This window comes from Amphiura filiformis, unplaced genomic scaffold, assembly GCF_039555335.1.
Source record: "Amphiura filiformis unplaced genomic scaffold, Afil_fr2py scaffold_25, whole genome shotgun sequence".
Classification (NCBI taxonomy): domain Eukaryota; kingdom Metazoa; phylum Echinodermata; class Ophiuroidea; order Amphilepidida; family Amphiuridae; genus Amphiura; species Amphiura filiformis.
This window is the reverse complement of record NW_027305489.1, coordinates 624,352-638,749: the sequence shown is the minus strand read 5'-3', so window position 1 is coordinate 638,749 and position 14,398 is coordinate 624,352. Positions and strand designations below refer to the sequence as shown.

The window sequence follows — 14,398 nt, the reverse complement described above, 5'->3', positions numbered from 1 at the left end:
TGGCATATCTCTGCCCCCGCTCCCCTCAATTCAATGTTGGACTAAGCCATGTTGTCAACAGGTCCGTGAGACCCTCCAACATTGAAAGATGGTTAGTGGGGAAGGGTGAGATATAGAGGGGGAGTCTGTACTTCACATATATTGCATGCATGTTTCACTCACCTCTCCAATTTTGATAGGGCACACATTTCCATTGTTTAGTGCAAGTGTGCCAACTATTTCTTTCCTGGATTGTAGGTAGCAAATGGAATCTTCCAACTTTCTGTGCATTAATCATTCCCCATAATCAATTATTTAACTTCTTCTTTACGTATACGTTTTTCAGGTGCCAACATTGATGCGCAAACGGAGGAAACCCAGGAGACTGCCCTGACGTTAGCCTGCTGCGGTGGTTTCTTAGAAGTGGCCAAGTTTCTTATTGAGGTAGGAGCAGACATTGAGCTCGGCTGTTCCACACCTCTCATGGAAGCTGCCCAGGAAGGTCATGTTGAACTGGTCAAATTCCTCCTCAGCAAAGGTATGTTGACTCTATACTAAATATTTGATAATAAGCACATGTGCCTTTTAACAAGTTGCTCGGACAAGAACAAATTTTTAGGTAGTTTGTTAAACTTTTCAATTTTTTTCCCTTTTAATTAACAAATATTTCTGTGTTTTATGCTATTTTTTTTAATTGTAAGTTATTCTCTCAAAAAATGGTTTGAAATTCTCTCCTTACTCATGGTTTTTAAAGTAAAACCTATAAAAAAGAATTTTTATATCAATTCAGAGATCAAACCTGCATACAAACATCACAAATTGCTTATCCTGTTCCATTTTAAAAGTGGGAAATTTCTTGAAATTGGGAAGTTTCACAGCATTCCTAAGTGTTTTAAAACTCTTGTTCAAGTTCTGGTGGATTTAAACCATTCTGTAATGCTATAAATCTCAGCTGATTATCTGTGATTTCTCATAGTGAAAAGTACATTTCTGATTATGAGGGCTAGTTGAACAGATTCTATAAAAGGTAGCACTTTTATGTACTTTTCACAGGAGCATTTTTGTGAAAGTTGTGGGTTAATCTCGAATAGCCCATGTAATTTAAGCCCTGATTTCTCATGTTAAATTGCTATAGGATTGAAATGGAAAAAGGAGAGAGTTGTGAAGATTTTAAAATGAATCATAGCAATAATATGTATTCCTCTGTTTTTCCCTTGTGTGTGTAGATGCTGATGTGCATGCTACGACTGCAACTGGGGATACCGCCCTCACTTACGCCTGTGAGAATGGGCACACCGATGTGGCAGATGTACTCTTGGCTTCTGGTGCTGACCTGGTAAGTCAGCATTCATACAATGACATTTAAAAGGATATTTCATTATGAATCAATGGCGGTGGATACAGTTCTATTCACTAGCAGATTTTGGTTTATGTAGGGTTTCCTTAATGTTTGTTTTGTAAGACCTTGTCTTGAAGACAAATCTAGATATCCTTTAACTCTAAATACCTATCTTCTTTTTGGAGAAGGGAAAGGAAAGGAGGAAGGAAGAAAATGAAGAGAAATGTTGTTTTCTCCTCCCCAGTTTTGAACCACTGAGTGTGAACATTGCCCAGTCAAAAAGTTTGTGTGTATATCTGATTTCAAATGATTATGCAATCAAATCACATGGGATGTTTGATGTTGCTATCGCTTTGTGTAGTTGTATTCTGAAGTGCATTAAATAATCAAGCAGTATGAAGCCTATAAGTTGATTCTTCTTGTTTGTTTGTTTGTTTGTTTGTTTGTTTAGGAGCATGAATCTGAAGGTGGCAGAACGCCACTGATGAAGGCTGCCAGGGCAGGCCACCTCTGTACCGTTCAATACCTAATCAGCAGGGGAGCGGAGGTGAATCGTGCCACGTCCAACAACGACCACACCGTGTTGTCTCTAGCCTGTGCAGGTGGTCATCTACCTGTGGTGGAACTACTGCTGGCTCATGGAGCTGATCCCTCGCATAAACTCAAGGTAAAGTTTTAAATGTTACTTGTTAAAAGAGGAATGCAAATCAGTGTGCGCTGAGATGTTGATGCATCCAGTGAACATAGGGGCAAGGGCATTGGATTAGTATCAAAATTGAGTGCAAGTTCATTGATTTGTCTCATTTCTAAAACAATATGTAAAAAAAAGACCCATGTCACAGGAACCACAAGACCAGTTGAGTTGAAAATGCTATAGGGCTATTCTAGTTGAAATCCATACACTCCATGTTGAAGACGTAGCCTTAATCTCTCACACAGGGGTGTAGATTTCAAATGGAGTCACCCATTCAGGTAACCCCATTTGAAATTCACACTGTGTGGATGATTAAAATCATCTTCCATAGGGAGTGTGTGATTGTATCTGTAATAGCCCGTATTGAAATTTCTGAAAAGCGTTGCCAACAATCAGGCTGAGGTGACTCAGTATCTGACTATACTCTGATCAGCTCGTAATCGGTGGGACTCATAACATCGTAGATTGATATATCATAGCGTACAAACAGCTTGGCGCACCACCTACGTGAACCATGTTTTGCATATTGTGTGACTGGTGCACGCTTTTGTGAATTTATGCAAGCGTAAGTTGGGACTTGATTGATATGCACAGTAATAAAAAACAAGTAATTCTCATGTTCGAGTGAGTGGCTCGCATTGGTGACATATGCGCTGGTATTAAATAGTGATTTTGTTTGTATTGCCTCGTCTGTTTGGGCCCAAATTAAAAGAGGACATATCTGACAGTGAAAACTAACATTTTATACGAAAAAATACAATTCTATTTCTTATGAAAATGTTATAATATGGCTTTAAATATAAAGCGAATCAAGATGTAGGATGCTTTTATTTTCCTGTCAGTTTTGATAAGTTGTAATCATCATTGTCATTGTGTTTTACTTTTATTCATTATACAGGACAACTCAACTTGTCTAATCGAAGCATCTAAGGGTGGGCATTCTGGTGTGATGGCCTTAGTGTTGGGCTACCCACACAATCTAGTTTCATCGGGTCCATTGGAAGGAACACTCACTCCTCCAACGCCTGAAAGTGGAGAGGTAAGTAATCACATGACCTGATAAACAGCCTCACCCGAAAAAAAAAAAAAAAAAAAGGAGATTTTGGCATTAAATCAAAACGTTTACCTATTAATTATTCACTTAGTAATCTTATTATAGGACCTTCAAATGGGCCGTTTTGTCTCTCATAAATATGGATTGAAAACCAGCATGAAAATGCAAGTGGTGGTTAGAGCCTCAAAGTTATTCAACCACATTTCTTTTCTTTTTTTTTGGTGAATTTGGACCATCCTCCTGTGAGTGCTATAAACTGTGTTTGCAAAAGACACCTGCAACATATTAATCTCATTTTTGTTGAAGTTAAATTGTTACTCCTCCATTCACAAGATGGTTTTATAACAGAAATGATAGTCAAGCACTTTGATACATCTATATCAATTGTAATACAATTTTTTTCTAGATCCCTCGAGTGCCAACCCAAGCCCTTCATACGGTGGTCCCTCCACAGGAACCCGATAAGCATCCTGAAGAAACTCAAGAGGCTAGGCAACAAGGTCAGTAAACTTATTACACTAAATCTGTTTGTACAAAAGTTCCTCTTAGGGAGCATTACAAATGCCTGATGTTATACAAACAGATCATATAAATATTTCAATTATTGCAAAGAATTTACCATATGTGACACGTTCTGGTCCATGGGGGCCAAAGGCGGCAAATTTGAAACTGAAATAAAGGTAAAAATATGGAGTAAAAAACAATAAAATACATAAGAAAATATGAAATAGATGCATTTGTAGGATTGTAGAAATTGAACTTGGTTAAATTTTATGATTGCCAAATCCATAAAATACTCACTAATTTTAGACTTTCGCCATCTCGGCTGATGGCTTCTTCAGAAATGACCATTGGGATCCACTTTTCCCGCGGTTTTGGCCGCTGCTTCCGGTGATTTTCTCCCAGATCCCACACCAGTTTATAAGAGGAAACTTCTAGGTTTGCTCCAAAAACTGAAAAGCGAAAAGAAGATTGAGGAAAACCAATACAGACTTTTGTATCCTACTTCGGAAACAATACCCAGGCTGTATTGTACTACTAAGATACACAAGGAGGGTAACCCCATCCGCCCCATAGTGGACTACATGGGCAGTATTGGATATCAGACCTCAAAAGCATTGGCGGAAATTTTGTCTCCTATCATGGGTAAATCAGAACATCATGTCATCAACTCAAAGCACCTCGCAGAGGAGCTGTCTGGCGTTCTCGTGGAAGAGGGAGAGATTTTTAATAGCCACGACGTGGTCGCTTTATTCACCAACACACCAATTCAGGAGACAATGGAAATCATAAGAGAGAGACTAGAAGAAGACACAACATTATCAAATAGGACTAATTTAACTGCCAGCGACATTATGGGCTTACTAGAGTTCATCTTGACTACTACCTACTTCACATTCAGAGGGGTGATCTACCGACAAAGATTCGGCGCAGCAATGGGAAGGCCAGTCAGTGCGATAATCGCAAACCTTTTCATGGAGTGGTTGGAGAAGAAGGCCATCGCCACCGCTCCGTTAGAATGTAAACCCCGGCTATGGCGTCGTTACGTCGATGACGTCCTGGAAATTATAAAGAAAGACACTACAGAACAGCTAACTGAGCACCTAAACACGGTAGACACAACAGGAAACATCAAGTTTACCTATGAGGAAGAGTGTGATGGCAAGATCCCGTTTCTAGACACACTGATTGTGAGAAAGGAAGATGGTACAGTTAAGCTTCTGGTATATAGAAAGAAAACACATACCGACCAATATTTGAATTTCGATTCACAACACCCACTTCATCAAAAAATATTTTAACTGATGCGGAAAAAGTCGCAAACAGAAAATACACCAGAAAAAATAGAACTGTTTCAACTTCGGAATTAAATAAATCTGCCATAACCGACCACATTGCCATTGAGAACCATGTCATCAATTGGGAGGAGCCTAAGCTACTTGAAAAAGACGGGAACCAGCAAACAAGACTCATCAGAGAAGCGATTTGGATTAGAAGGCGGGGGGACAAAACAGTCAACAGGGACATCGGCAGCTACTCTCTAGACCATGTATACGATCCACTTATAAGAACCAAGCCTCCGAGAGATGAGAAAAGCAGCGGCCAAAACCGCATGGGAAAAGTGGATCCCAATGGTCATTTCTGAAGAAGCCATCAGCCGAGATGGCGAAAGTCTAAAATTAGTGAGTATTTTATGGATTTGGCAATCATAAAATTTAACCAAGCATAAGAAAATAGACATCAAAAAACTTGACACCCAGGCATGTTGACCCTTTAGATTAAATTTCAGGGTAAGCACAAAGCAACCTGGTCAGCAAAGAAGACATGCAGCCAGACACACATGCTCACTGCTTTCTCGGCACCATTCCCCTTGTGTATAATGTCAGCCTGACCAAGAGAATTTTTTTTTTTTTAAAGTTACCTTATGTTAGCCAGATTAGTTCTTAGATATTGGTGATTAAAATTTGCAAAATGTGAAGAAAATGATAAGAAAAATTAACTTATTTTTTCTTCATATCGTCACAATGGGAATTTTATTATTTGCAAAATTAGCATTAAATCTCCACTTTCAAAATATTACCAGTAAGATACCTTTAGCTGTAATGGGTCAAACAATGAGCATCATGAGGTTGTGTAAGGAGGTGAAGCATATTATGACTTTGGTCAAATCTTTGGACATTTCAACTTGGTAATTTTCTGAAAATCTTAATTCTATTTGTTGTGTGGCAGACTGAACTTCCCTGAAGTAATTACAACAAACGTTTGTCAATCTCATTACATTGAAATTGAAAGATGTAAACATTGGTCATGATTTTGTCTTCTTGATATTTTACTCTCACAGATTCTTCCATTGATTCATCAGCAGCTACTCATACCTCCCCAACCAATACTGATGACTTGAGCCAAAGAAAACCCACCTCCTCCTCCTCAACGGAAGACCTCGATGCTGAGATAGCTGCTTCTGTGCTCCCAACTAACTTCCCAACATCCATCCTCGAACGAGCGGCCAAATCCTTACCGGACATGAAGATCGGTAAACCACACGGCAAACGCTCCAAGTCTGCCGAAGAGCAGATTCTTGAAAAGCAGCAGATCATTGCTGAGCTGCAGAAGGTGGAACGAGAACTGCAGCAGAGGATGGATGTGACTAAAGTTCAGTCGCTGACGGACTTGAGTCAAGAAGCGCTAGCAGCTGCAGCCTCAAGAGGGCAGCAAACGCACGACTTCAACGTTTCCTCCCGCCTTGCAGGCGATGTCATTATGGGTCAAGGCCAAGTGTCAACAACGCAAGAGGGCAAAAGCGGGTCTGAAGCAAACAACAACAAGGCTAGCAAACTCTGTGGGAACAGTTAGTCCAAGAATTGGCGATGGTGCAGAAGAGGATATCGATGATTCTGCATTGGATATGCGCGAGATAAAGCTCAACCATGTAAACCAAACCACACCAGAGGAAGACGTCAGTACCAGTGCCAGCTCCCAAGAAGATCTCAGCTCTCAAAGTCATGATGTAGGTACAGCCATGGAACATGGAGGCATCGATACTGTCTTAGAAGATACAACACCGCCTGGTGCAGAGGTCCCACCTACCCGCTCTGATTCCCTCCCGAACGGCATTTCGACCAGCGATGCGGAGCTACTCAGACAAACCGCATCCGAGATGGCTGACGCTGGCAACCAGGTCAGCTTCAGTGCGGAAGATGTGGCAAACCTTCAACGAATTGCAGAAATGGCAGCTGCCACTCCACTACCAGACATGCAGACCTTACTGGGAACAATGGAACCACCTTCAGATCTTGGTCTAATTGATGGCGAGGCGATGATGTAGACTATGAGGAGGAGGAGGTAGAGGTAGTGAAGAAGAAAGGTAAAAAGGATGAAGAGGGAGATGGCACTGATGTGGATGCAGGGTTGATGGTGGCAGCACCAGCTTGTTCACTGCATGACACTGGAGAACGAGGTAGGTTATGGTTGAAGAAAACCAAGATGTTTGTTTTGAATACTGGTTTAGACAAAAATTCAACTTGAAATCAAGTTTAAGAACATTAACCAATACTATACTGTGAATCATGCATCGTAATGTGATTCTTACGAAATTTAAGTGCAGAATGAAAAAGAAAAAAAAAGTCTGGATAAGCATTTTGTTTGTGTATAATAGATATGTGAAACAAAAACTTGAAAACTTGGGAGGTCATGAAAGAAACTTTCTAAAGTTCTAATTGTAATAAATTGACTGGCGGGAAACTAATCGGTATCATGTGCATTTTGCATTACAGAAGACAACCATACAGCCGAGAACAAGAAACCTGCCCCTCAAACTCAATCCGTAGGCACGCAGTGTGATTCACCATCCATACCCTGTAGAGTGTCTTCCCCCCTCCCCCTCACCACCTCCCATCAATCCCCCTCCAGTCACCTGTCGGACCCGGCCTCTCCAGGGGCAGGGTTTGACGCTGCTCCGTTTATGCCTCACCCTCCCGTGGAGATTGATGCGCAGACGGAGAGTAACCACGACACTGCGTTGACCATTGCGTGCGCCGGTGGACATGATGAGCTGGTACAAATGCTGCTGGACAAGGGAGCTAATATGGAGCATAGGGATAAGAAAGGTAAGACAATAATTGAATTAAAATGGAGAATACAGACACCCATGTTTGCATTTTGCTGATTTAACGGAGGGAGGCTATTCCAGTTGAAAACCATACACCCCTATGGAAGACATACCTTTAATCTCTCACACAGGGAGTGTGAATTTCAAATGTGGCTATCTGAATGGATGACTCCATTTGAAATCTACACCCACTGTGTGGGAGAATAAGGTCATGTCTTCCATAGGGAGTGTATTGATTTCAACTGGAATAGCTCAATAGCGTACCCCTGGATTGTTTTAACATGTATCTTGTATACTGTGTTTTGAGTATTTACTTGTCCAAGTGTTAAGATTATTATGCATTGTACTGCCAATTACATCCTTGATCCTTTAGCACACTTTTTTTTAATAACATGCTGTTTTTTAAGATACTGATATTGATCAATTTTGACCTGTACAGAAAAAAATGAATGTATACTCTTTTGGTTCCCCCATAACGGACCCGTTTAATACAAGCCAATTTGGAATGGAGAAATGTTGTGGTGTTACACAATGAGCTTAAAATAAATTATTTGTCCTCCATGCCAATGAAAATGTGCATCTTGTTAAACAGACCAAGCTGGAATGTGGGTTTGTCTATTATCCTTCATTTGCACAAAATGATTTGATTAAATTTGCCTAACTCTGAAACAAGAATGTCTACTTTCTTCAGAGTAGACTATTGCATCAGGATTGTGTCTTTGAATTTTACAAAATCATTTATAATTTGGATATAATGTGAATAATAAGTCTTGTCCTTGCAAAAGAGAATTCATCTAATTAGACAGATTCAAGGATCTTAGTTCTAACAACATAAAATTGAAATAAATACGATAATAAAAATCACAATTGTAAAGAGAAATTACATCTTAATGATTGAGCTTTTGACAACCAAAGTAATGAATGATTATAGGAGTTCATCTAATCATACCTGTGTTTCTGTTTGTTGTTAGGTTTTACGCCGCTAATCCTGGCAGCTACAGCAGGTCATTACAAGACAGTAGAGATCCTCCTGAATCATGGGGCGGACATTGAGGCACAGTCAGAGCGTACCAAGGATACTCCCCTCTCATTGGCCTGTTCTGGTGGCAGATATGATGTAAGTAGACAATGTTTGTTGGTACATTGGTACTGCTGTAATAGCATACATACTTTGAGTCATACTAGGAAGGATTAAATACCCTATAGTGTATATAACGCGCATCATCATGTTTATTTAGTTGCTCTGAAGATGGCACTTGCTAGAGTTCGAAAGCTCAGCCCTCTGAAAAGGACTTCTCAGGGAAAGATCAAATCTTACTCATTTTACAAATCTGTTCACAAGAATCCTGGATTTAAGGCAAAATTCTAGCTAAATCATATCAAATCATTTACCATGTTTTGTAAATTTCCATTGCAACATTATGTGTTTCTTGTGTCAGCTTCTTACAATATATTCTTTTTTTCTTTTCCTGGAATAGGTGGTAGACCTCTTGTTGTCCCGTGGTGCCAATAAGGAACATCGCAATGTGTCAGATTACACCCTCTTAGTCTTGCAGCATCTGGTGGATATGTCAACATCATCAAACTACTCTTAAGATACGATGCTGAGATCAATTCAAGGTAAGGATTGCAATTTGGATAAAAAAAATTGATTGGCTTGATGATCTTAAGGGCTGGGGTATGAACGTTTGGACAGTATTTATTGTGGGACATTAGAGAACATGAGACATATCGAATTGCATTCTGAATACGAAGACTGTCCTTCTGATATCAAATAATTTTGATTTTTTGAAATTCACAATGTAATGCACATTTTATGGCAAATGAATAAAAATTGATATTTTTGATATTTAACCGTACTCGAAGTAAACTTTATAAATCTGATGATTCATACAAAAAGTGTATGTAGGTGGGATGAAAAGCCGACGATCAATTGAAAATTTTGACCTTTCGTATTGAAGATACGAAATTTTTTCCCAAAACACCAAAACAAATTAGGTCTTTTGGGAAAAAATCCATATCTTCAATATGAAAGGTCAAAATTTTCAATTGATCGTCGGCTTTTCCTCCCAGCTACATACACTTTAAGAATATATCATTAGATTTATAAAATTTACTTCGAGGACTGTTATATATCAAAAATGTGAAAAAATATCAAATTTTAATAATTTGTCATAAAATTTGTATTATATCGTGAATTTCAAAAATGAAAATCATTTGATATCAGAAAGACATTCTTCGTATTCAGAATGCAATTCGATATGTCTGATGTGCTCTCATGTCCAACAAAAAATACTGTCGAAACGCTCAAAACGCTCATTCCAGATCCCTTAACGAATAAGCAAATCATTACAAAAAGTGTTACTTCTGAAAAATTGAGATTATTTAATTTCTCAATTAATCAAATTTGTGAACACAATATGGGGCAACTTAATCAGTTGATATCTTATTATTTTGCGTAAACTTGAGAATGAAGGATTAATATTAACCTGGGAAATATTTCCTTTGTCACTTTTATGTAGGATATGTACATAATGTACCCACATGCTGAATACTCATTGTAACATTATATTTGTATGTGCACAAGGGTACTAGTATTAAATGTGCATTTTTTGATCTATGCCTCTTTTCTATATATGTGATGCGATCAAGGGTACTAGTATTAAATGTGCATTTTTTGATCTAAGCCTCTTTTCTATATATGTGATGCGATCAAGCAAAATCAGTCGGAACTCAAGAAATATTAAATTTTCAGTTTCTTATAGTATGGTTAAAATCATTCACAATGCTGCATTTTGCAGAAAACCCAATTGAAATTGAACAACCAGTTCCAAAGATATGAGTAATCAAAGAGTTTCCAAAACAACAGGAAACAAAAGGGGATAATTTCCTTTGTTTGGCTATATCTCAAAATCAATATTTGCGAGTTTCGACTGATTTTGCTTGATCGCATCACATATATTCTTCGATAACCAAAGAAAATAAACCTCTCCCAATATTTTTCCTAGCTCAGTTGATTCAACACATTTCGAATATTTGCATTTTTTTTGTGTGTTACCCAAATCTCCTTCAGGCTAATATTGTAATTTAAAATACTGGCAAAAGTCCCAGTATCATATTAAAAAAATATATGCAAAAGATACCCTGTCAAAAGGTGATTACATAAAAATGTCCACTTACTCAGAGGGAATGGGTTCAATTCTAAATTTAGGATTTTCTGTGTACGTTGTGGTTCACCAAAAACTTTATCATATATCAGCTTATCAAATGGTGGTGCAAAAATAATAACAAGATTTAGGAAGGAAAATACTGTGGAATGTTACCAATCATAGAGGATCGGATATTTTCTAAAGTTCGTTAACTCATCATTTCCCTTTCAGAACTGGTAGTAAACTCGGCATCTCCCCACTCATGCTAGCGGCGATGAACGGCCATACAGCAGCAGTGAAACTTCTGCTGGACATGGGCAGTGACATCAACGCACAAATTGAGACCAATCGCAATACCGCCCTCACGTTAGCCTGTTTCCAAGGCAGGACCGAGGTGGTTAGTCTATTGGTAGATCGTAGGGCTAATGTGGAACATCGGGCAAAGGTATGAGTGTTAATTGAAGTGTATAACATTTAGTGCAGGGATGCATAAGTATAATAAATTATTTGATGAGGTAGAAGAATTTAAGTAAACATTGGACACATTAGAAAACTTATCCAATGCAAGGTCCATTTATAATCTATTGCATCATCTCACAAAATAAGAATTAACTTAAGATCATTTTAACAAAAATATTGTAAACTTGTCTAAAGCTTATATTATAAATTGATGATATGGTAACCAACTTATGATGTGTCTATTGAGAAGGCAGGAGTGCAGGTTCCAACTCGTGACCATAAGGTTGCAGGTTCAAACCCGTGTAGCACCATCATCTTAAACAGATTCCCCAACAGCATATTCAAAGGAGAGATGAGCAGTCTGGCCTGTGAAACTTTACCTTTAGTTTAAAACTGCCAATAAGATTCAGATGCCCCATGTTGCTTTGAAAGAGCAACTTGAGTGGTCTGTAAACATTTACCTTAGATTCAAACTGCTAAAGAATGCAGGGACTGCCTTTTTAAGGAGAGCTAGAGCAATCACTTTCTACTGTTCTCCTTAAATCTGATAAAGGAGAGTGATTTTTAGCTCTCCTTAGTTGACCATTCTTTCTGTATGATAAATGATCTAAACAGCTCTCCTTGAAGGCTCCAGAAGAGCTATTTAATGCTCTCCTGCAAATTCCAAAAGGCAGTCCATCAGAATGCAGATAAATAATAATGCAATAATGCTTGTATTTGTTGGTTTGATAACTTGATTCGTAATTGAACCATGTGCTACTCAATACCTTACATTTTCAGACTGGTTTAACCCCACTCATGGAAGCCGCATCTGGTGGTTACGCCGACGTCGGACGAGTTCTCATCGAGAAGGGTGCAGACGTGAACGCACCTCCTGTCCCATCGTCGCGTGACACGGCGCTGACCATCGCGGCAGACAAGGGTCACTACCGATTTGTGGAGCTGCTATTGTCTCATGGTGCAGCTGTTGATGTGAAGAACAAGAAGGGCAACTCACCGCTGTGGCTAGCTTGCAATGGTAAGGACTTTTATTTGCTCTTATATGTTATGTTTCACTGACTGCTGATTGGTTACAAGTAGACTATTATGATTTATTGAGCCAATCAGTAACATGGTTAGAATGGTGGGAGGGTTGAAGAGGGTTGGGCTTAAATATTTAGAAGCTGTATTTTAATTGGTCATTCATATGAATATATTACATAAATAACCAACCACGCTGTAAGAAAGGCAGTAGTTCTCGGTGTGTTAAAGGATGGATGTCCAATGAGAAGAAATAATCTTAGGGTTTCCAGATGTCTTGGGGCCACATGTCCACCAGGCAGTTTTTGTTTTGAGGAAATGTGCATAATGAATGCCTTTGAATGTTTAAATTGTAATAGCAGCTGTTTATTTAGTTTATGGAAATCTAAATTAAATTAAATTTAGAAATGAAGGTAATAGGACCAGTTGAATCGTTGGTAGGCTGATAAAGGCTGGTTAATATTTTTGGGGTAAAATTTATGATGAGCAATATTATTAAAATGATGGGCAAACATTACTTTCTAACAACAACACCACTTATCCCCAGTATCGCCAGGGTGAAAAGGAATGACAGAAGCTTGGTCACATGAATTTTATTTCATATAAAATTTTTATTTTGTATAATAAAAAGTGTGAACAGGAAGAACTCACAGAACAGGCATGAGAATTTTCAGTTTAAAAACTGAATTCAGTTTTTTTTATAGTCAAAATTTCCGCAACTTTATTTAATTTCAGCCTGTTTTTGGTACTTTTGCCCAATTTCACGCAAGCATTTTCAGTTTTTTTAGGAAAGTGCAGTCTCATGCCTGACAGAATCAACAAAACCTTTTTAATCGAGTTGAACATATAATGACTTCAATTATTCCTCTCAGATAAAAATTTTATGGTTCAATTTGTCATTATTTTTGTGGGGAGTTTTTATTTTACTCAGTTAATGCAGTAAGTAACCACTGTACCAAATGATTATTTTGTTGTTGACTTTTCAACAGGTGGTCATCTTGATGTGGTGCAGCTACTAGTTCATGCTGGTGCTGATATTGATAGCCAAGATAACAGGAAAGTGTCTTGTCTTATGGCAGCCTTTAGAAAGGTAAGGAAAAATATCTGAGATATGTATACTATGATCAGCGCGTAATAGGTGAGAATTATTTGGCTTTTGTTACTGCCGCGTCAATAAAGTCCCAACTTATGGCCGCGGAAATTCACAAAGCGTGCATCAGTAATTCAAAGGGCAGTTGGGCGAGTTGGCGTAGATGCTGCCCCCAGCTGTGTGTATGTCAATCTAAATCAATCCACGATGTTATGAGTCGTGCCCATACTGTGTCTTGTCTCAAGTTGAGAGCTGTTGAGAGTGGCTCAGCGTGCCATCAGTGTGGACAAATTACTCTTCTACATGTGTGTATATGCCCTGTGTGTTTAGGCTAGTGCGTGGTTCTAAACTGCCACTTTGAAATCCAACATGGTGTTACCTTGAGATGAGACACTATATTAAGATCTGATCTTAGTTTATTAATGTAACTGCCAAACCAGACAGCACCATGCATTTCCGCACCTGCTGCATGACTAATCGGAAACTACCAGTCATGTTATTAATGCAAATTTAAGAGAAACACATTTTGGAGAAATTAAATCTGAACAAATTATATAGGAATTCATGTTATATATTACTTATTTATATAAAATGATAAAATATTGCATGATATGTTGATCTAAAATTTGTTTGAAAGACTTGTATCCACAAAAATTAACGGTTGTGCTGGAAAACAAAACTTAACACACTTTGTTTAAATTTGACAGGGTCATGTGAAGGTGGTACGTTGGATGGTGAAACATGTCAATCAGTTCCCGTCTGATACTGAGTGTATGAGATTTATTGCTACCATCTCAGACAAGGTAAGTAAAGTGTTCATACAAAAAGTGATGATTGCTGTATACTCTAATATAAATGTTATGTCAAGTGGAATGAAGTAGCAATTATGTGTAGGTAATTGGCACTGTATCAAGAAGTTTGTCTGGTTTGTCTTGAGTTTAAAGCCATCACATGAAAAAACATGTGGAAGTGAGAGTCCTAACTGACCAGTTGTAGTCCTACTAT

The 14,398-nt window shown here is 38.4% G+C and overlaps 1 protein-coding gene across 1 annotated transcript in view; it reads left to right on the top strand.

Annotated features, from left to right (window-relative positions):
• The window catches only part of LOC140143634 (ankyrin repeat domain-containing protein 17-like), a 64,977-nt gene that overhangs the window by 36,493 nt on the left and 14,086 nt on the right, over positions 1 to 14,398 (top strand). The window contains 15 exon segments of the mRNA XM_072165449.1: positions 326 to 517; positions 1,206 to 1,315; positions 1,770 to 1,985; positions 2,911 to 3,051; positions 3,473 to 3,566; positions 5,909 to 6,415; positions 6,881 to 7,024; positions 7,341 to 7,673; positions 8,647 to 8,792; positions 9,154 to 9,211; positions 9,214 to 9,295; positions 11,056 to 11,269; positions 12,064 to 12,301; positions 13,293 to 13,393; positions 14,101 to 14,196. Coding sequence (XP_072021550.1) covers positions 326 to 517; positions 1,206 to 1,315; positions 1,770 to 1,985; positions 2,911 to 3,051; positions 3,473 to 3,566; positions 5,909 to 6,415; positions 6,881 to 7,024; positions 7,341 to 7,673; positions 8,647 to 8,792; positions 9,154 to 9,211; positions 9,214 to 9,295; positions 11,056 to 11,269; positions 12,064 to 12,301; positions 13,293 to 13,393; positions 14,101 to 14,196 — 2,672 coding nt within the window.